Source organism: Melospiza georgiana, chromosome 4 (genome assembly GCF_028018845.1).
Source record: "Melospiza georgiana isolate bMelGeo1 chromosome 4, bMelGeo1.pri, whole genome shotgun sequence".
NCBI classification, from domain to species: domain Eukaryota; kingdom Metazoa; phylum Chordata; class Aves; order Passeriformes; family Passerellidae; genus Melospiza; species Melospiza georgiana.
In genome coordinates, this window is record NC_080433.1 from 56,743,137 (window position 1) to 56,764,250 (window position 21,114).

The 21,114-nt window shown below is 39.9% G+C and overlaps 1 protein-coding gene across 1 annotated transcript in view; it reads left to right on the forward strand.

Moving 5' to 3' along the window:
• Positions 1–11,578, forward strand: part of MET (MET proto-oncogene, receptor tyrosine kinase) — an 86,825-nt gene extending 75,247 nt beyond the window's left edge. The window contains 7 exon segments of the mRNA XM_058023294.1: positions 1,112–1,342; positions 3,737–3,817; positions 4,434–4,615; positions 5,861–5,970; positions 8,446–8,611; positions 9,457–9,593; positions 9,737–11,578. Coding sequence (XP_057879277.1) covers positions 1,112–1,342; positions 3,737–3,817; positions 4,434–4,615; positions 5,861–5,970; positions 8,446–8,611; positions 9,457–9,593; positions 9,737–9,947 — 1,118 coding nt within the window. The 3' untranslated portion in view covers positions 9,948–11,578.
• The last annotated feature ends 9,536 nt before the right edge of the window (positions 11,579–21,114 follow it).

A 21,114-nucleotide genomic window follows, 5' to 3' on the forward strand; every position in this document is an offset into this window, starting at 1 on the left:
GCAGGTTTACATTTCGCAGCTGTAAATATTATTTTGCGGCCATGGCTAGATTATTTTACTGCGCTTATTAAATAGATATTTGCCTTTAGTTACAAATAAACTAATTTTTAAGTTGTAAGAGCTGGTATTTTTGCTCCTAGATAAAATAACAGAGTATTTCTCAGCTCCCAGAGTGATAAAAGCACTTTATAAAAATTCCACAAGTTTTATGCAGGAATAAATAAGGAACACCTGTACAATATTTTTTTTACTTTTTGTAATAAGATATCTGATAATTTCTATTAGTAAATTTACTCTCTTTTTTGTTTTTGACCCTGAACCAAATTCAGCTCATCAACTCCACTGAAATCATTCCAGACTCAAATTGATGTAAACTAAACATAGTTCTTTCATTCAGCCACACAAAATGCTAGGGAAAGGGTTTTAAACAAAACCAATTTGAAATACCTGAACAACATGCTGTTGATAAAATCTCAAAATAGATACTCCTGGATTTACTGAAATATTTTAGTTTCTGCTGTATCAGATGGCTCATGTTATTTTCATGAGTAGCACCAACTGTAATATCTTCAGCAGTTACAGGAAATGAATCACCTCTAGGCATTTCCCTGGTTGAATATTTACCATTGGATAAATACAGCTACTCACCAGCACTTTGGAAACCTTCGTGAAGTGTAAAGTTCCCTACCAAATTAGAGCATGACAATAATAAAAAGCTTCATGTTTTCAATTGTTCTCTACCTCCTCCTCCCATATTGCTGTCATTTTTCTGTTTTAATCTTGTTACTCCCAATTGCTAGAAATGCTATAACCTCTCTTTGGCAAGAAGTGACAAGGCTTCATTCCATCCCCTCAGAAAAGTGCAAGTTTTGCCATTTATTTTCTTAAAATAAATGAGCTGAGACAAGCATAAGTTTCTAGTGACATGGTTTTCCTGGAGGCTGGCAGATTACCAAGGCATATTTTCATTTTCCCTTTGTGACCAAAACTTCCGTAAAGCCAAGCCACTTCCAAACTGATAAAATCAAACCTTTCTTACCAATGCAATAAAACTCTTCATTTTTCAAGGAGGAGTTTGAAAGGATTCTAACAGTTTCTGTTCATTTTCCAGATCAGTTTCCAAGCATGTCTCAGAATGGATCATGCAGACCTGCCCAGTATCCTCACTCTGACCTCTCCCCGATTCTGTCTAGTGGAGACTCAGATTTAGCCAGTCCACTTCTCCAGACCAATGTCCACATAGACATCAGTGCCTTAAATCCCGACCTGGTCAAAGAAGTGCAGCACGTGGTTATTGGTGCTGACAGTCTGATTGTGCACTTCAATGAAGTCATAGGAAGAGGTGGGTACTGCAACTCTTACATTGCAAACTGCTCCTCTTTTTGCACACCCATTCTGAATAAGGGGTCCATACAGAGATTTTTTTTCAAGCTTTTCAGCTCTTATAGCACTGCATACCATGTACTGAATCAAGCAGAGAATGAAGGGGCTCTCCTTTGAAGTCAGTGCATCTGATCTGTTGAGAAGACACCATCAGGAGGAAGGAGTCTGCCAACTAATGAGGCTCTTTTAAACTCATGGACTTGCTGGTTCCCCTACAAGTGCCTCACTCTCACCCTTTTCCAGGCTACAGAAAGCTCAGCCAGGGCTTCTGATCCGTGAGGCTGTGGTATGGGAGTGAATCTGCCTCAGGGTATTGTGTGAAACCTAAGGCACACACCTAAATGGCAGGGGATGCTGAGGCAGGAACACAAGTGCCCTCAAACTTGGAGCCTATTGTCTGTCAGGATTGCTGCATGACAGGGGAGACTCCTGCAGTCACTAGTGCATACAGTAAAAGTCCCCATGGCCCAGGTGAAATGCCCACACCCCTTTTCCCTCCTCAAGTTTCCACCAGCTCTGAGGAATTTGCTGCTTGTTTCCTCCCAGCAAATGCTCTTCATATCACTTCATTCCTCTCATGCCAGCTGCAGAAATATGTAGCTCCTGATTCACTTCCCCTTAGTTTTGTCCCTGATTTAGCAAGTCTCCTATTTTTCTAAATTTCTCTCATCACTCCTATTCCTCTACATCTTCATGAGCAAGCGCCCTTTACCTTTCACAGCCCAAGCCAGTATTTCTGTTTGGGACATTTTTAAACTCTGTATGACTGAGTACCTATTAGTAACCAAAGTACAAACTGTATTTCGGTATTTCTACAGATCATGCATGAGAGATCTCTTGTTTAGTATCAGAATACTGATAAAAAATTGGCTATAAATTATATTCTTAATGCCTCTTCTTCAGGACAAGAGCCACAAATCAAACAAACAGTCAGTGTGTTACATTTCTATGTATTACACTACTTCATCCCCTAAGCAAGGGTGGGCCTTTTTCTTTTCTTTTTTGTTTTGGAAAAATCCAAGTAATTTCCCCTTTTTTAAATCTTGAAAAATATCTGGAATGACACTGAGATAATTAACCATTTTAAATTTTCTCCCTTCTAACTAGAAATGGGCCAAACCCCAAAATATTTTAGACACACCCAATCCAAGCTTTAGGATTTGTGCCCAGGCTCCAAGCAATCTGTGGTCTGATGGGATTTTAGTTGCTTTTATAAAACAAACTTTGGATTAATTTTACTTCAAGCCAAAAGCAAAGCAAACTGAGCTCTGACCAGAGCTTATGACTGGAACATAGTAAAATTAATCAGATAGTCTTATTCTCTGTAGAGCTCACACTTAAGAAAAAAAAAAATCATGCTTTCTAACTGCAAATATTAGTATTTTAAAACTTTCCAGTAAATATTTCATCTGTGAAGGAAGCCACAACTGCACGTACATAACTTGATTTAGAGAAATTAATGTGTGAACCTGGAGCTCAAACTTCCCTGTTTCCCAAACTGCTAAACCTGACTTCTCATAGTAAGTTTTGGTAGACAACATCATTTGCTTGGCAGGAAAGCACAGGATTTCTGTGTCCCTGGCAATTCATTTCACTGCTCAGGCCATGAGAAAGAAGGCAAATTTTGTTCATCATCTTTTAGTGATATTTTATACTTGGAGCTAGGCCACAGAAAAAAACTGCCAAGTGGTGTCATCAGTGTGTGATCAGTAGAGCAACTCCCAAACCATCCACAGCCAGCACATCACTTTTAACATTCAACATTTTCCATGGAGCAGCAAGACCTGAGCCACTGTAATCCCAGAGTGGCTGTCCTTTCCGTCAGATGCATCAAGTTTGTACAGTCCAGCGGACTGCTTAGCATGGGCTTGCAGATCACTGGGAGCCACCAATCCAGTGGTCATGTCTGCTCCTAACTGCTCCCTGTGCCTTCCAGGCGTCCTCCTTTGACACCCATGTCACAGGAGATGGTGGGAATGGGCTGACGTGGGTTTCGTATGCTGAGTCATTGCAAGAACACGAAATATTTGTGGCGCCAGCCTTGTCATTAGTTATACTCTGCATTTAGGTCAAGAAACACCAATTATGCTGCAAGTAGAGTTTTCATTTTATGTAATGGTGGTTTTATGTAGTGGTGGTTTTATGTAATGGTGATTTTATGAATGGTGGTTTTATGTAATGGTCTGATTCCATTTATTTTAATATGTTAGTTAGGAAGTGTATATTACAAATGTTGGGAATTGGATAGAAATGGAGTGGGATCACTTTGTTACAGTATGATTGCTACCCAGTGGAAAATACCAGAAAGCTAATTTTACTTCTTAAAGCTAATATTGGTCATTTTTTTATACAGGACATTTTGGCTGTGTGTACCATGGGACATTGCTGGATAACGATAGCAGGAAAATTCATTGTGCTGTGAAGTCACTGAATAGTGAGTTACATGTTTAATAGTGAGAATTACTATTAATTCCAAAGATAACTGGGGTGAACCAATAAATTCCAGTGAAGTATAGATTCACAAACAAAGATCTTTAGTTGCAGCTGAATCAGATTTATCTTTGGAGCAATTCCAATTACTCCAAATTACCACAATATATTGGCATATATTTTTAAATCAAATGAAATTTCCATATATTTCCTCTACAAAGAAAACAACTATGGAAAATAAGGGAAATGTAGTGTTACTTTTTTATTCTACTGAGTACTGAAGATTCGGGTTTGGAGGTTAAACTGCTGAAGAGTGGGCAAAGCTGCTGGAAAACCAGGAAGATAGTATAAAATTTATTTAGGACTTTATTCAAGTGCTATTATTCAATTTTAAATCATTTAACATAAGAAATGGAGAAACAAAATCAACATTACCAACAACCTGTATTTGGTCATTGTAGGAAAACCAATGCACATAACCTCATTTTAATGTGGGAGGTGGAGAGCATGTTTGTAGTCTCTCATTATCACTTTGTTGTGCAGTGACATGCTGTAGAGAAATGAAGTCTAGTTTTTTTCTGTTTCTTTTAATTAACTGACTTTATGACTGGATTTCTCAGGAATTACAGACCTGGAAGAAGTAGCTCAGTTTCTGAAAGAAGGTATAATCATGAAAGATTTCACTCATCCCAATGTTCTGTCACTCCTGGGAATCTGTTTGCCCAATGAAGGATCCCCATTAGTTGTTCTTCCATACATGAAACATGGAGATCTCCGAAACTTCATTAGGAATGAGACTCATGTAAGTACCTGGTGAGGTGTGGAGGGGAATGCAAGTCTGGCCACGCCCTGCTCCAACACTTACAGGCTCTCATAATTGCATTACGTCTGCAACTTGCTGCTGTTCCTACACCTTAACCTTTAGCACTTGCTTAGTCTGGCACCGAGCCCAGCCGCAGCAGTGCCACTCCTTCCCCTCCCCCTCAAATTCCTCTCTAGAATGTTTCCCAGAAATTATCAGCAATAAGTATTTCTCATTTCCCATCCATAAGCCTCTTTATAAACAAATGTGTTTATGAGATCTGCGTCCAGGGGCTCAATCATCTTCTGGTTAAACTGGCACATCTCTGTTGACTTTAGCACAGCAGTGCCAGTCATCAGCATCTGCTTTTCCAGCTCCTAGGTAAGGGAACTCCATGTGCAGCTCGTGTCACAGTACATTTATTGTCAGTATTTTTTCTTCTTATCTTAAGAAAGAAAAACAGGAGCTGTTATACAAATTATGTATACTCTTTTATCAGCAGTCTTCCCCATTTCCACTGAAAGACTGTAGATTCCTCAAATGTGCCTCTTTGCTTTCTCTCAAGTAGGAGACCACAGATCTTACCTCAGGCAGTGCGAGCACACTTAACACTGTAGTATTTCACCTATTTCACAGTGTTAGAACAATATAAAGTTACTTCTGAGCCCATGGGATTTTGTCCTTGCTTTTACAGAAACCATCAATGGACAGTACAATTTAAAAAAATAATTTCAACAAATTTTTGGAGGAGTTAAGCTTTGAGAGGCTGGGACCCGCTCCCATTTGAGCTTCTTTCATTCTACAAGCACCAGGACCCTTGTCTGTAAATAGTGCCATGTTCCTTCCTGAAATAAATAGAATAATGACCACAGTTGAGCTCCAAGTTCACAGTTATTACCTTCTACTGAGTTACACGCTATCACCCTTAAGTCCACGTGTGAATTTTTTGTATCATCTGTGATGCTGAAGTTTCAGCATACTGTTCCACTTCTCAGGTCAGGTTATGCTGCGTATGCTGCAAACTCTACTCTTCTGGACACTGTCAGCTCTTTTGTTTTCTTATAGTGTGTTTTCTCACTGGGGGTAAGAAGCTGAACTAAACTTAAACCAGTTTCACTACAAGCACCAACCTTTCTTGATCATTCTGGCAGCAGGAGAGGTGGATAAAACCTAGAGTCACAGCATAAAGCTCTCCAATCCTTAAGCTTCTGCATTAATTTTATCATAAATTTTTGTGTTTTACAGAATCCAACAGTAAAAGATTTAATTGGATTTGGCCTTCAGGTTGCAAAAGGAATGAAATACCTTGCAAGTAAAAAGTTTGTCCATAGAGATTTGGCAGCAAGAAATTGTATGTAAGTACAAAGGTCTACTTTCAGCCACATTACCACACTCTTCTGTGTAAAACAGTGAGATGAGATGAGATAAACTGAAATTTCCAGGATTCTGCTATTTTTTAGTAAAAAGATGGTGGTTTTTTCATTGCTCTGCAATTATACTGATGTTTGTCTTGCATGCTGATGAGCTACTCATCTTGCTAAGGGCTCATTTCTAACACATAAGCTTTTTTTGAGTGTGAGAAATAAGAAAGCTGAGGTGAAAGCGTAGCCTCTCAAAATCATTGGTTAGAGTTTAAAAGGCATCTCCTAAGGGAAGTTAAACTGCTGTTGCCTCAACTTGCTGTGCTTCCACCCAGCCTCTTCAGAAGCAGTATGTCTCTGCTGCCACACCTAACCAGGAGGGAGAGGAACACAGGGGAACTCGGTGAGAAAAACAGGAACACAAAGAAACACCAGTGAGACCTCTTGACAATAGTCTTTCATTACATGAGTATGAGCTTGCTTTGGCTCAAACAGGCACACAAATTATTATTCAAAGAATCTTACTAGTGTCTGGGAAGCCAGACAGTTCTGTTCCCACAAAGAAAAACTGATACAGGATTTGCCAATATGATTATGCTGATTTATCACTGATGTTGTGAATTAATGAGGCACAGCCTTAAAGTTTATTTTTAGCACATCATAAACTGGAACTCTGGCTGCAAAAAGGTCATTAACCTGTGACATCAGAAGTCTTACTCTTCTTTCAAGGCTGCACACCTGTGCAGCTGAACAGCCTCTGAAAAAGAACATTTTATTGCAGGTATTGGTTTGTTTAAAATGATGGGAAAAAAAAAGCCACAATCAGATTTTGATACTTCCTAAGAAGAAATGCATTGGGTTTCTGAACAAAAGACCTAGTTCATCTAATCAAAGTCCAAATGGTGACAATGGGACATTGCCCCTGGCCTGCTGTCTCTTCCTTGGGTGAGGAAGGAGCAACTCTCAGGGTGTCTCACATGACCACTGAATGTACTCCTATAGGGACCAGCACTTCAGAGCCTGGAGAGCTGCAGCCACCAGACTCACTGTCCCCAGAGGCCATGTGCAATACAACGCTCAGTTCAGGCCCTGCTGCACTGGTGATGTCTATCAGAAAGGAAGCCAGCTGCAAATATAGTCCTCAGGGACTATATACTCTATTCCACTATCCTGGAAGAGGTGCAGGAACCTGCTATGGCATAAACTGTTTCCTGTTGCTCCATCAAAGTTCCTCCTACTCCCTTCATCAGATTAAGTTACAACATCAGTAAATACAGCAGATGGTTCTGTCCCATGCACTGACTTCAACAGACCAGAGTTGTCCAGACAGAAACCTCATAAATTCAAGACAAGGAAATGTCATGTGCAGACACAGAAAGACAGGATCATTTAGCCTAGAGAAGGTTCAAGGGGATCTTATCCATATGTATAACTGATATGGTGACTTAAAGAAGAGGAAGCCAGGTTCTTCTAAGTGGTTCCCAAGGGCAGGCCAAGAGGCAGTGGGCACAAACTGAAACAGAGAAAATTGCATTTAAACATAGTAACACTTTTATACAGATGACTGAACACTGGCCCAGGTTGCCAGAGAGGTAGTGGAGTCCTTATCCTTGCAAATATTCAAAACCCAGCTGGTCATGGTTCTGAGCAACCTGTAGTAGCAGACCCTGCTTTGAGTAGGAGAGATTATGGTGAACTAAATGATCTTCAGGGGCCCGTTCCAGCCACACCCATTATGTGACCTTGTGATGCTGTAAGGAAGCCCAAAAAGAAGTGCTTGCTGTGACTAGGTCTGCACCTGTAAAGAAGGATAGGCCTGAAAATGCCCACATCCACACTCTGTCTGTTTGTAACAATGATACCACTCATCAGGACAAATACCAGGCTTAGGAGAAGTGAAGCTAAGGAGGTCTTCTGGTATGGCTGAGCTGGTACCCCAACAGAACTTTTGTTATGCCATAATTTTCTCCCAGAATACACACTAAACTCATCCTTAGTTACAGGAGTACATTATTACATAAAGGCAGTCACTGAGATAATGATGGATCCCTCCTTATCAAAACAGAGTAAGTAGGAAAGGTGATGCATTAACTTGGAAATAAAAATGAGCAGGTTTTAAGGATACAGAAGAAAAAACAGCTGTGGAAGAAATGATGTAGAACTCAATCAGGATGTATAGGCTATTAGCAAAAATCTTTTTATACATAGCAATTGTTTTAAAATAGCTGTAATTCAAATTGTATTATCAAAACAATATCAGTAATTTCCTGAGTTCATTCACTGTGTTAAATGCGTGTCAAATATGCTTTGCTGCACTTTTGTTTCAGTGTTACATTAGTTCATAGATGCCAAATAAAGTACTGCCATCCAAAGTCACAGTCTCAAAAATGCAAGTCAGTCATTATAATCCACCAACACGGTAAATCTTTCCCACTCAGTTGCAAATAATACCTCTTGTCTTTTCTGTAGGTTGGATGAAAAATTCACTGTCAAGGTTGCTGATTTTGGTCTTGCTAGAGATGTCTATGATAAAGAATACTACAGTGTACACAATAAAACAGGAGCTAAACTGCCAGTGAAATGGATGGCTTTAGAAAGTTTACAAACTCAGAAGTTCACAACAAAGTCAGATGTGGTAATGTACAAACATATTTGTATCACCTATTTATTTCTTTTATATTGCCTGAGGCATCTTTCTAGTATTTAATTAATGGAACAGCTCCAAATGAAAACTGATATTTGAATCTAGCTTTTGTTCACATAAGAACAAGAGTCTTTCTACATCCAGAAAGTGTATTTGTCCCAATCACTAAGCAAGAAGTTGTTGACCTGATTATATGTTACTGCTCAGGAAAGAATTAGGAGTTAAACCCTGTTCCAAGGGACACTAAGGACATTCTAAGAAGCCAAGAACCCTGCTATAGGAGGGGCTCTGGAAAGCTTGACAGAACAGGTTAAATTGGAGATCTAGTCTGGCTGCCTACAGTAATCTCAAGTATTACCTGGCCATGTACGAAGAAAAAATTGTTACAATGAAGTCATTGGCTGGATTGCTTTGTATTTTAGCTCTCTTTTCAATCCAGATTCAGATTGACCTGTGATGCACAGAATTTTCACCATGTATATTGTCTTCAGCAGGTATTTACACAAAGTTAGTCAGATCATCAGTTCATGTAAACTGGCAGAGCTCCATTAACCTCAAAAGAAGTCTTGCCAATTTATACCAGCAAAGTAGCAGGCCTATAGGCTTTTATTTTCTTTCATTTACTTAGTTGAGATTCTTTGGCTCGTATTTAAGTGGCTCCTCAAGTCCCTACAGCATTTATTAGCCCACTTAAAAGAAAGCTGAATGCAGTAAAACAACTTTTCAAAGGGAAAATCCATGCAGTTAAATGCTTAAATCTGTCAAACCATCTTCTAAAACAGGAATGTAAAGCCCTCCAACCCTTTAACTTCTTATTTATTTCTTTGTTTTCTTAGTGGTCCTTTGGTGTATTGTTATGGGAACTTATGACACGAGGGGCACCACCTTATCCTGATGTAAATTCTTTTGATATAACTGTTTACTTACTACAAGGAAGAAGGCTGCTGCAACCTGAATACTGCCCTGATCCACTGTAAGTAAATCGTTTGCAAAGGCTTCTGCAAATCCTGCTGGTTCTTCTGCTATAGTAATTGAGGCTGTGGGAGGAAAGAGAGAGTTGGGTTTTTTCTTTTTATGTGATTTTATAATTGAACACCTCTTCTATTTGAATGGCAGGTATGAAGTCATGCTGAAGTGCTGGCATCCAAAACCTGAGATGCGTCCAGCATTTTCTGAACTTGTTTCAAAAATATCAACAATCTTCTCCACTTTTATTGGGGAACACTATGTTCATGTCAATGCTACTTATGTCAATGTCAAGTCCATTGCTCCATATCCTTCTCTTCTGTCATCACAAGACAACACAGACATGGATGTTGACACATGACGGGTATGTCTGAAATTAAGGAAAATCCATTCTTCATTGTATGAACAAAGAGCAAAACATTTTGTCCACTAGTTTTTACTGCCCAGTCTTTGTGAGAACACTGTTGCACATGTTTATGTTGTTGCCCAAGTTGCACTAGTACAAGGACACAATATCATATTGTTTAAGGATACAGGATTCCATAAACAGTAATTTCCAAGTATTTGGAGAACGCCATCAATTTACCAAATAGAAATGTGGTGTGCTACCCTCCAGAGTTAGTTCCCACAAACTGTCATTAATGTGTGCTCAGACCCAAGAACAAATGCCATGGAAGTAGAATATCAATCAGTATGGCTGGAAGGACTGTTACTGTGCATGTACTTTAGGATAACGAACAGTGCAGAAATGGTTTTCACACAAAAGGCCAAGAAATGCAATGAAAATTACAAGAGTTTAAAATGTATTTTCATCCCACATGGGGAAAACTTCGGATTTTTGAACTACATCAACAAGGTTTCTAAGAACCTAGGAAGCCAAGATAGCCAGCCTCCTGGTGTCTTAACAGAAATCAAAATCAAGAAATGGTGTGCAGTAAAATAAGTATAGAAAAGTATGAATGAGTAAGAGCTGGGTGAGGAAGACCAAGACAAAACTGGAACTGAATCTGGCAAGGGATGCAAAGAATAACAGAAAGGGCTTCTACAGGTATGTTAATCAGAAAACTAAGGCCAAAGAAGGTGCTCCCTCTCTGTTAAACAGTGCTAGTGGATGAGGAGAAGTCTGAGTCCTCAGAATTCCCTCAGTCCTCAGACTTTCCTCAGTCTTCAATGGCATCATTTCTTCCCACACCTCTGGAAAGGATGGACAACAGGATGAGGACTGGGGGAACAAAGCCCCTCCCCCTGTAAGTGAAGACCAGGTTCATGACCATCCAGGGAATCTGGATGTGCACAAGTCTATGGGACCTGATGAAATGTATCCCAGAGTTCTGAAGGAATTGGCTGATGCACTCACCAAGCTGCTCTCCATGATATTCAAAAAGTCATGGCAGCCAGGGAAAGTCCCAGGTGACTGGAAAAAGGGACCAGTGTACCTATCTTTAAGAAGAGAACAAAGAACAACCCTGGGAACTACCAACCTGTCAGCCTCACCTCTGTGCTTGGGAAGGTCATGGAACAGACCCTCCTAGAAGGCACATGAAGGACAGAGCAGTTCTTCACCAGAATTCAAGACACCAGCACAGCTTCTCCAAGGGCAGGTCCTCCCTGACCAGCCTAGTGGCCTACTAGGATGAAGTGACTACACCAGTGGACAAGGGGAGGTGTACAGATGTCATCTACCTGGGCTTCTCTAAGGTTTTTGTCACAGCCCCCCACAACCTCCTCTCTGAACTGGTGAAAGATGGATTTGATGGGTGGACTGTTGGATGGATAAGAAGTTGTTTGGACAGCACATCCAGAGGATAGAGGTCAATGGCTCAGAGTCCCCATGGCCATCAGTGACAAGTGGTGTCCCTCAGGGGTCAGCACTGGGACCAGTGTTATTTAATATCTTCATTAATGACACAGACAAAGGGCACGAGTGCACCTTCAGAACATTTTCAGATGACACCAAGCTGAGAGGTGCAGTTGACACACCTGAAGGATGGGATGCCATCCAGAGGGACCTGGACAAGCTCAAGAAGAGAGCTGGTGGGAATGCCATGAGTTTTAACAGGACCAAGCACAAGGTGCTGCAGCTTGGTCAGGGCAACCCCTGTATCACCACAGGCTGGGGGATGAACAGATGCAGAGCAGCCCTGCCAAGAAGGACTTGGGGTGCATGAGAGGCTGCACTGAGCAGGCCAAGTGCCCTCCCAGCCCAGAAAGCCAATTGTATCCTGGGCTGCATCAAGAGCAGCGTGGCCCACAGATCAAGGGAGGGGATTCTGCCCCTTCTCCACTCTGGTGAGACCCACCTGGAGTGCTGCATCTGGGGCCCATCCCAGGAAGGACATCAATCATCAACCATGATGATTAGAAAGTTGGAGCACCTCTCCAGTGGGGAAAGACTGGGAGAATTGGAATTGTTTAGCCTGGAAGAGAGAAGGCTTTGGCATGACCTAATTGCAGCCTTCCAGTACCTGAAGGGAGCCTGCAGGAAGGATGGAACAAGACTATTTACAAAGGCATGTAGAGACAGTACAAAGGGGAATGAGTTTAAACTGAAAGACAGAAGGTTTAAATTAGATATTGGGGAAAAATTCTTTACTGTGAAGGTGGTGACACACTGGAACAGGTTATCCAGGGAAGTTGTGGATGCCCCATCCCTGGAATTTTCAACATTAATCAATATACCCACAGCAGAGGGGCTGGAACTCTATGATCTTTAAGGTCCCTTCTAACCTGGGCCATTCTATGATTCTCTGATTCTGTGTCTTACCAGTTCTCTGGTATAGTCAGACGGTACAAAAACAAAGGGAAAATCATCTAGCTTAAAGCATTCCTAGTGTCAACATTATTCCAACATTCAGTCATTTATTTGAGTCAAACAGTCTACAGCAACAGATCTCTTGCTGAAAAATGAAAAGCCTCCATTTCTTTCAATAAACAGTGAATCACTCTAGGAATTAAAACCTGAAGGCTGCTGTCTGGTGAGTCACTTGGTGAGCAGCTGAAGCTCTGCCACCTGCCCTTGGGTAGAGCTCCTAACAAAGGTGAGCAAGGAGCAGAGGTGTTGCAGGCTGCCCTGACCTAAAAAGACCCCACCATCGCAGGCATATCAGTAACTTCTTCATACCAGCCCTGAAGAGCAGAGAAGACTGATCAAAAGAAGAAATGGCTTCAGGCCCTCTTTACTCTCTTCTTGGATCACACAACCCAGTGAATTATCTACTTTTAATGCTATGTTATGACCAGAGAAACAATTTTGAAAAGAGATAGTAAATAAAACTTATATTCATTAGGGAAGAGTACTATAACTTTAGGGCAAACATCACATGTCATTTCTGTTCCTGTGGAATTCTGTGCATACTACTGTATAGTTTGTTTAGAATAGAATAGAACTGGGTTTGCTGGTGTAAACACATAAAGTATTCTATTTTTATATTAAAAAAAAAGTTTATTTTTAATGACATTTACAAAGTTTGGTTAGGCCACAAAATACTGCACTGTGAACATTTCAGAAAACGTATGTCAATGTACATGATTCATAAACTGTAGCAACCTTAAGAAATACTGTGTAAATATTAAAAAGGAAAAGAACTGACTGTAAACACACTCCACCCTAAGTATAATATCTGCATTGCTGCAGGCCAGGCATTTTAAGATCTTCAAAGAGAGGTAATGCAGATAAAGAACTGATATTAGGGAGATATATTGTTCTTTAGGAGACTGTGTTATAACTGAAAGATTTATAATGAGGGCAGAGTGTGCAGGCAAGCTCTGAGCAGATAATATTGTATTGTGTTTCATCACCACTTTCATTTCAGAAATGAACTTTCATGTCTGCTGAGAGTGATACTAATTGTAGATTGCTCAAGGACAAAAGGCTTTGCTGCAGGCAAAAAAAAATCATCTCTATGGTTGTTAAAACAGCTAAGGAAGTTTATGACACAAAGATTTGGAGAAGTTACTCCAAACTTGTACGTACATGCTTAAGGAACGCTGCAATGTGAAACAGAGGACATTTTTACTATTTATGAACTTTTGCTTAATAAAGTTAACGTTGTGTCTGGGACACCTGTAAGAATATGTGATTCTGGTAAGATTTGATGTTAGTAAGTTCATATATTGGCAAAGAGCTGAATGGTACTTATGTTTATAGTTGTTGTCATGACTGAATAAACATGTTATTAAAATGAATTATTGTAATATGTTAAACTCCTCGTGCTAGAATTACTGCTCACATTCACTGTTAAACTGACAAGTCTGTCCATATACTTTTTCTGATAAACATGGGAAGAGCAACCTGTGAAACTGTGGGGGAGAGGGGAAAAAACCTCAGAAATCTAAAAATAGAGAGTGCAGCAATAAATCAAACACACAGTTAATCAGCCTCCTAGTCATAAATGCGTCAGAGAAAGATACCAAATATTTGTTGTCAACAACTATGGCATAGTTTGTTTGAATAGGAAGCCTCTTGCCTAACCACAGGCTCTACCCATGCAGAGCCTTACAATTCTTGAGTTGGGGTGGCATTTGAAGCTTGGAAATTTGCTATCATAAGGAGTACCTGCATGATCCAGCAAGGATGCCAGCGCTTGTGTTTGGTATCCAAGTCCCTAATCAGTCACAATTCACAAGAAATTTCAATTACCTGAACCTGTGCCCCTCAGGGTCATCCATCCTGCGTTTCATGGCTGTGAGGTGTTTTGTATCTGTGAGAAAAATCCATGGGGCTCTTGGTTCTTCTGGAACAAGAGGAGCCTGCCCCACACATTTCCTCCCAGTTAAAGGAGATGTATCCCACTGAATTCACAAGTTCTCTTTCATGAAGTGTATTTTAGTGAGTATCCCACAAACACTGCAATACACACCATCCTGCGCCTCTCTAAGTCAGATCCTTCACAATTATTTCTCCAGAGTCTTATCTCAGGGGAACATTTTGTACTTAACTCACTCAATATTATTTCAATGCACAGCATCTCATGGATAGCAGGCTGAACATGAACCAATGTGTGTCCAGGTGGCCAAGAAGGCCAATGGCATCCTGGCCTGGATCAGCAATGGTGTGGCCAGCAGGACCAGGGCAGTGATTCCTTTCCTGCACTCGGCACTGGTGAAGCCACACCTTGAGTGCTGTGTCCAGCTCTGGGCCCCACAGTTTAGGAAGGATGTTGAGATGTTGAAATGTGTCCAGAGAAAGGTAACAAGGCTGGTGAAGGGTCTGGAACACAAGTTCTATGAGGGAGCTGGGGTTGTTTAGCCTGGAGAAGAGGAGGCTCAGGGGAGGCCTTATCACTCTACAACCACCTGAAAGCAGGCTGAGCCGGGGGGGGGTTGGCCTCTTCTCCCAGGGAACCAGAGACAGGACAAGAGGACACAGTCTAAGCTGGGCCCTGGAGATGTTTTAGAAAAGACTGGTTGAGGGACTCAGTGCCATGGCCTAGTTGACAAAGTGGTGTTAGGTCATAGGTTAGACTTGATGATCTCAAAGATCTCCGACCTAGTTAATTCTGTGATTTCAACTGATTAAAAACAGTATTTATATGCCCTTGTCATTTCAAAATATCAGGAAAACTCAACATCAAAACACATTTTCTCCAGACACATTTACTTCTTAACAAAAAATATATATACTCAGTTTTACCTCCAAATATATTTCAGGGAAAAAATCAGACTTGACGATCTCCAGAGGTCCCTTCTAACCCTAAATATTCTTTTATTCTGTGAAAAATGCATTGAAAATAGCAGCTAAGAATGAAAACATTTTGCTATGTCACAAGACTGATCCATTTTTATTCTAATTATTTACATTTAATTTACTTTCCAATAATATTTCAGGATTTCCCTGAAAAGTCAGTAAAAAATCTCCGAGGTTTTAAAACAGTCCACTGTTAATACTAGGGTCTTCAATCTAAACCAGCATAACACACAGTCAAATGATAGTCTGAACTTAAATACCAGATTTGTAACACATTCCTCTGATTACTTCTCATGATTTCTCAGGGATGTTATATATTGCATTTATGAAAGGGTCAACAGAATCACAAGCTTCCCATGCTCATCCTAGTAATTTTGATTATACCAGGTACACACTGCAGCAGATCTGCAGCTGACTTACACTGGCAAGCTTCCCACCACAGGAATATCAACAGTGGATGGGGCCCATGGCCAAAACATTGCATAACAGATACCCTAAACAAAAGCCAAGAGACTGAAAAATAGGCAGGGATATCTCACCCCACAGAAATTAATTTTCCTGTTGATTTTACACCAACTTTTTGAGTGCACTATTAACTCAACCATTGAGAGTCATTTGCCTCTATTTAGGAAGATTTTTATTCCATTGAGAGTAACTTGCCTCAATTAAGGAAGATTTTTAATACATCCACCAATATCAAAGGTTTCCAAAACAAAGGAAAATGGTACACAGAACCACTGGGTTTCTAAGGCTTAGCATATTGCTAATTTTCTGTCTCTGGTGTTAAAATCAGTCATGAAGAAGAGACCTACATGCCTTATGTAAATAAATTATGAGGTTGCAGTGGCAAAACAGTACATATGAGAAACTGCAAAAGGGCCTCAAAATAATTTTATACGTAAAGAGGAAATTCACCCTTTGGGAATTTGATTTCTGGGATTCAGCCATAATATTATATCAGAGGAAAAGGTCATAGTAGATAAATGAAATAGAAATCATAATAGGTTTTTTACTCACTAAGCAAAACATCTATTCCTGAAAATTCCAATTTCAATTCTTTTTAACAAACAGGTCATGAACTGAGTATTCCGAGCATGAAAGAAAGACACAGGAAATCTTAGGATTGTGCCAAACTGATTAGTAAAAACATTTACAAGAAATTGTGATCTCACAGACAGCAGGGAGAACTCAGAACAACTTTATTGACTCAAAAGACACCAGCCCAGTGGAAATCAGTCTCTCACTCCAGAACTGTGCTCTGACACTAAACCTGAATTTTCCTTTTGCAATCCCCATCCACCTGCTAACACTACAGGAGCATTTTTCCAGTGAGGATTCCAAAAGAGTCTTTCTGATTAAGCTAAGCACTTGTAGCCACTCCATGACCTCTTGGGGGACAGAAGAGAAAAGATTTCTGTTTTGTAAGAGAATCTGCTTCTCTGGCTGTTGTTACTATTAATTTTGGTGCTTTCCTTTCAAGAACCAGCAGCCTCCTCACTACACACAATGCCTGGGAGAGACCCTCAGCAGAAGGTAAATCCTTGCCATATTCAGCCCAGGGGGACCCTCTGGTTTGCATGTGCTTTTCTGTTTCAGCAGGAAGTACTTTGATGCAGCCCAGTGCTGTTGGGAAGTTCATCCCTTTCTTACATGCACTACAATTTAACAGGGAATTCATCCTTGCTCAGGCCTCTGAGGCTGTGTGCATTCCTACAAACACCATGCATTAACACTTGCCAGGTTCTAATTATCAAGCACACAGTGAGACCCTCTCTGGCACAAATGACAGTTGAATATCCTTCTTTAGGATGTAAAAAATGTTTTGTTGCCAAAAACTTTAGGGTGCATGACCAAACATGGATACCTCAGCTGCCAGGAGGCTGCATCTCACTGGGGCAGTTGGCATGCTTTGCAAGTGTGACAAAACTGAATGCAAATGCTAAAAAAAGAGTTTGAAATTTAATTAGGAAGGGAAAAAAAGCCCTCCAGACAACAGTGGTATATGCTCTATCTTGTGTGGCTCAATATAAAATAAAGGGAGTTTAAGAAATACAGTGGGGCTGCAGCCTGTAGGAGCTCATGATGGAGAATTGATGGCAAACATGTGGGAAGATGTGACAATACACACACCCTCATCAGCAAGTGGCACATAACGAGGAGTCAGTCACATCCAACTCCAACTGCATGTTACCAGTTTCTTTGGGCAAACCTTAGAAGAAGAGACTGCTACAGGAATGACAACCACCATCAGAAGTTAAAAACACTTTGACCATGTGATTTTTGCATTTTGTAGAGAAATGTAATTAAACTAATAGCTTCTTCATTCACTGTCAGTTACTGGAAATGTACCTACTGAAATTACTTGGTCTATTAAATCACTAGCCATGCCTATGTGATATTTCTGCCACCTGTTCACAAGAACTCCAACAGCATTGAAACATTTCCCTCAAACGTCAACAGCTCAATAACTGTAAAAGTGCTCCAGCACTGCTGTGTCCTCCATACAGCTTTGAGCACCAATATGTTGCAGCTATTGTCTGAATTTTCAAACAGTAGCTCTGAATCAGATGGGAAGAGGGTAAAAAATTGTCAGGCCCATGCAATTCCCATGAATTATGTCACTGAAGTGAGTGATGAAAACAAAATCACCTAATTGAAAGGTGAGTTTGTTTCATACAAGCATTTCATGCACCTGACCTGTTGTACGAAATGCAGGTAAACAAAAGGCAGACAACAAAAGGTAAACAAATGTCAGAACTATTTCTACTTCTTTTTATTAAGTTTACTCAAAAATATCCTGAAAAAATACCTGTACATCTGAAATAACAGTGATAAAATACATTTGCTAGAAATCTTATTATTAATTTGCATCAGCAGGATTTTCTTAAGACCATCACAAAAATACAAAGTGAATTATTTTAAAATATGTTTAAATCTATGTCATATATCTAGGAGCTTCCAAATATATCTGCCAATTCATTTGGATAATTGAAGAGAATTCTTTTCTATTGGCATTCTGGGCACTGTGAAATAGGTTTTGTGTCTTTGCCTCTAGTATCTTCACACTACCAGAAAGGCATCATCACTGGAGGTTCTGTGCACAAATACTCACCTGATATTATTCTCTGTAGATAATTCTGAATAGGAAGATAAGTCTGGATGGTGATGAACAATAGGTTTCTATTATTACTACTGTGATGAACAAGTCATTATTGACACAGCACTTCTCTCAAGATTCCCTTCCAAAGTCCTTATAGTACTTACCATAAAATTTATGTAGTTATATCTTTTACTGCATAAAATAGTGAATGGTGTTAAAATGGTAACTTCATTGCAGAGAAAGTAGTGTCCATGAAGGTTAATGGCCCATACTGAAAAGCCAATAACAAAAGTCTTTGCTTAATGAAATGCTTGGTTTAGATCCTACTTTTCATATTGTGCTTCTGCACTAGTCTGCCAAGCAGATAGTATAAAACAGACTCATGACTCATTCATAAAGTACAACATACAGGATCAACACTCTGGTATTTTCAACCTGAATTCAAATCAACAAGGGCTCATTTCAGTGGAAAAAAAAAAACCAACAAAAACTAACTCACCAAACTTCCTTTATCACCTGAATGAGAATACAGAAACTTTGTCCATCATTTCTACATTCAGCCACAATCAGGAAATTAGAGACTGCAAGAAGATCAAAGGATTTTACTGCTCAAGGTATCCAACACTATTTTCTACAAGTTTAATGCCACTCCTCCCCACCACTCTTACTAATACCCCTAAATAGCTTGGTCAAATTTTATGAGGAGTAATTTTAAAAGCTGGAAGAGCTCTCTCTGGACAAAAGCCATCTGTTTGAAGTGCTCAACTGCAAGACCTGAAACGCTTCCCAGCATTTTTTCACTTCCCAGATGTACTTACTGCAAGTTCCAAATATCTGAGCATAAAGTGACAGATTTGCACAGTTGCAAGGGAACTTCTGTTCAGTCATAAAGCACAATTTAGCAGTAAGCTGTCAGATACAGGGGATCTGAACAAGGAGGACTGCTGCTTTGGCTTATCTATGTTCTGCCATGCCAGTGTTGTGTTTATCGTGTGTGAAAGGTATCCACAAATGCAGACACTTCTGTTGTGCAGTGGGTTTTCCTCAGGTACAGATTGCATATATATCACATCTTCCCACAGAGCCAAGCTACACTTAGGGAACATGAGAGATATTCCTCAGCCTACAATCATTTTTCACTCAAGACAAGGGAAAACTGAAAAAAAGCTGTTATAAAAGCATCAAATCCATCCTACCTCTGTGATCAGCTAACATCAGTACACTGTTTGACATGAAGGAACTAACCAGCTATGCAGACCACAGCATACAGCTCAAAAATCAATCCCTCTTAGGAAGACTTGTTAAGGAAATGATTAGCAAAATTATTTTGTTTAGGAAATACTGAAAATTGTATAAGTGTCTTCATAAAAGCCTCCTTGTTTCCTTTGATGATGCTTCTAATCAAATACTCCTCTGATTAAACAGCTAATGAAAATTGCAGCCTGCTATGATACTGCCTAGTGCCAAGGCCTGAGGAGGAAAGCTGACCAGAGAATTCGCAGAAAGAACCAATTTTATCTCTCTTTTTGGTGATACAAGTTTTCATTTACTATAATGAATACTACTACCTAGCTTGGAGAGAGTGCTTTTCATAAATAAATTTCAAAGTACTTGCGCAGAAATACAGAGCTGGAAGATGTGTCAGACTGTTTGGTCCAACCCATGTCACTAAGGGCAGACACACTTAATGTTTGCCTTGGCAAACATTTGTCTGATGTTTTCTTTTAAAAACCACTTGTACAAGCTACAAGGATTTCAAGGTTTCATTATTTTTATAGTGGTAGAAGTCCTCCTCAATTACTTCTCTAAACCTTTCTCACTTTGTATGAGACCCATATCCTTCTTTTTGTCCCAACACTGGCTACATAGCCAACAAACAACTGTCAGGTTATCTGTAGAAAAAAAATAAGCAAAGATGTCCCATCTTAATCTCTTTTTTTTCTCAGATTAAAAAGCTCTTTTCATCCCTTAGTCATAGCCTTTATTTTCTTAACACATTAAGTTTCTTCTTGCTGGTTCTTCCCAGTCTATCTTTATTTCTTTCCCTCTAAAGTGTGGTGCCAAAGATAAACTCGGAATGTACCACTTTATAGAGTGATTAGGTCAGCAGCTGTGTTGCTCATGGCTAAACTAAGTCACCAATAATATAACCCAGGTTGCCTGGACAAACAACATACTGCAGCACATTACGTGCTCAGAGGCTTTTTCCCACAAACAGATTGAGAAATGTGGCTCTAGGTGCGAACAAGGCAAATAAGTAACTTGCCTGAGGATCTTTCTGGTCATACAAGTTAGATGGGTCTGCAATACACTGAGTCCTCTTTTTTATAAGTCTATATCCTACTTTTGTTCTGAGATTATGTCCCTCTCCTAACTCATTCTCTTGTGATTACCTTAGTTGAACCACTGCACTCAGGAAAGTTGCCCCAAGAGGACAATTTTAACCAAGCAGCTGCAGCAAAGCCAGGAGCAGGAGTTCAAGTTAGTTGGAACCCTAATCCTGCATACCTTAGCCTGCATTAAAAGAATATTACATTCATTTTACATAATACATATTTTTAAATACATATGTATTTAGTGGTTTCACACTTCATTTGTCTCTATTTTAACTAATTTTGATCCATTAACTTTGAATAACTTGCATAATCCAGCCAGGCAATACCAACAAATGAGACACCTCTGGCTTCTAAAAAGGAGCTGTACGAAAAGGAATTTCTTGAGCACTTATTCATGGATGTGTCA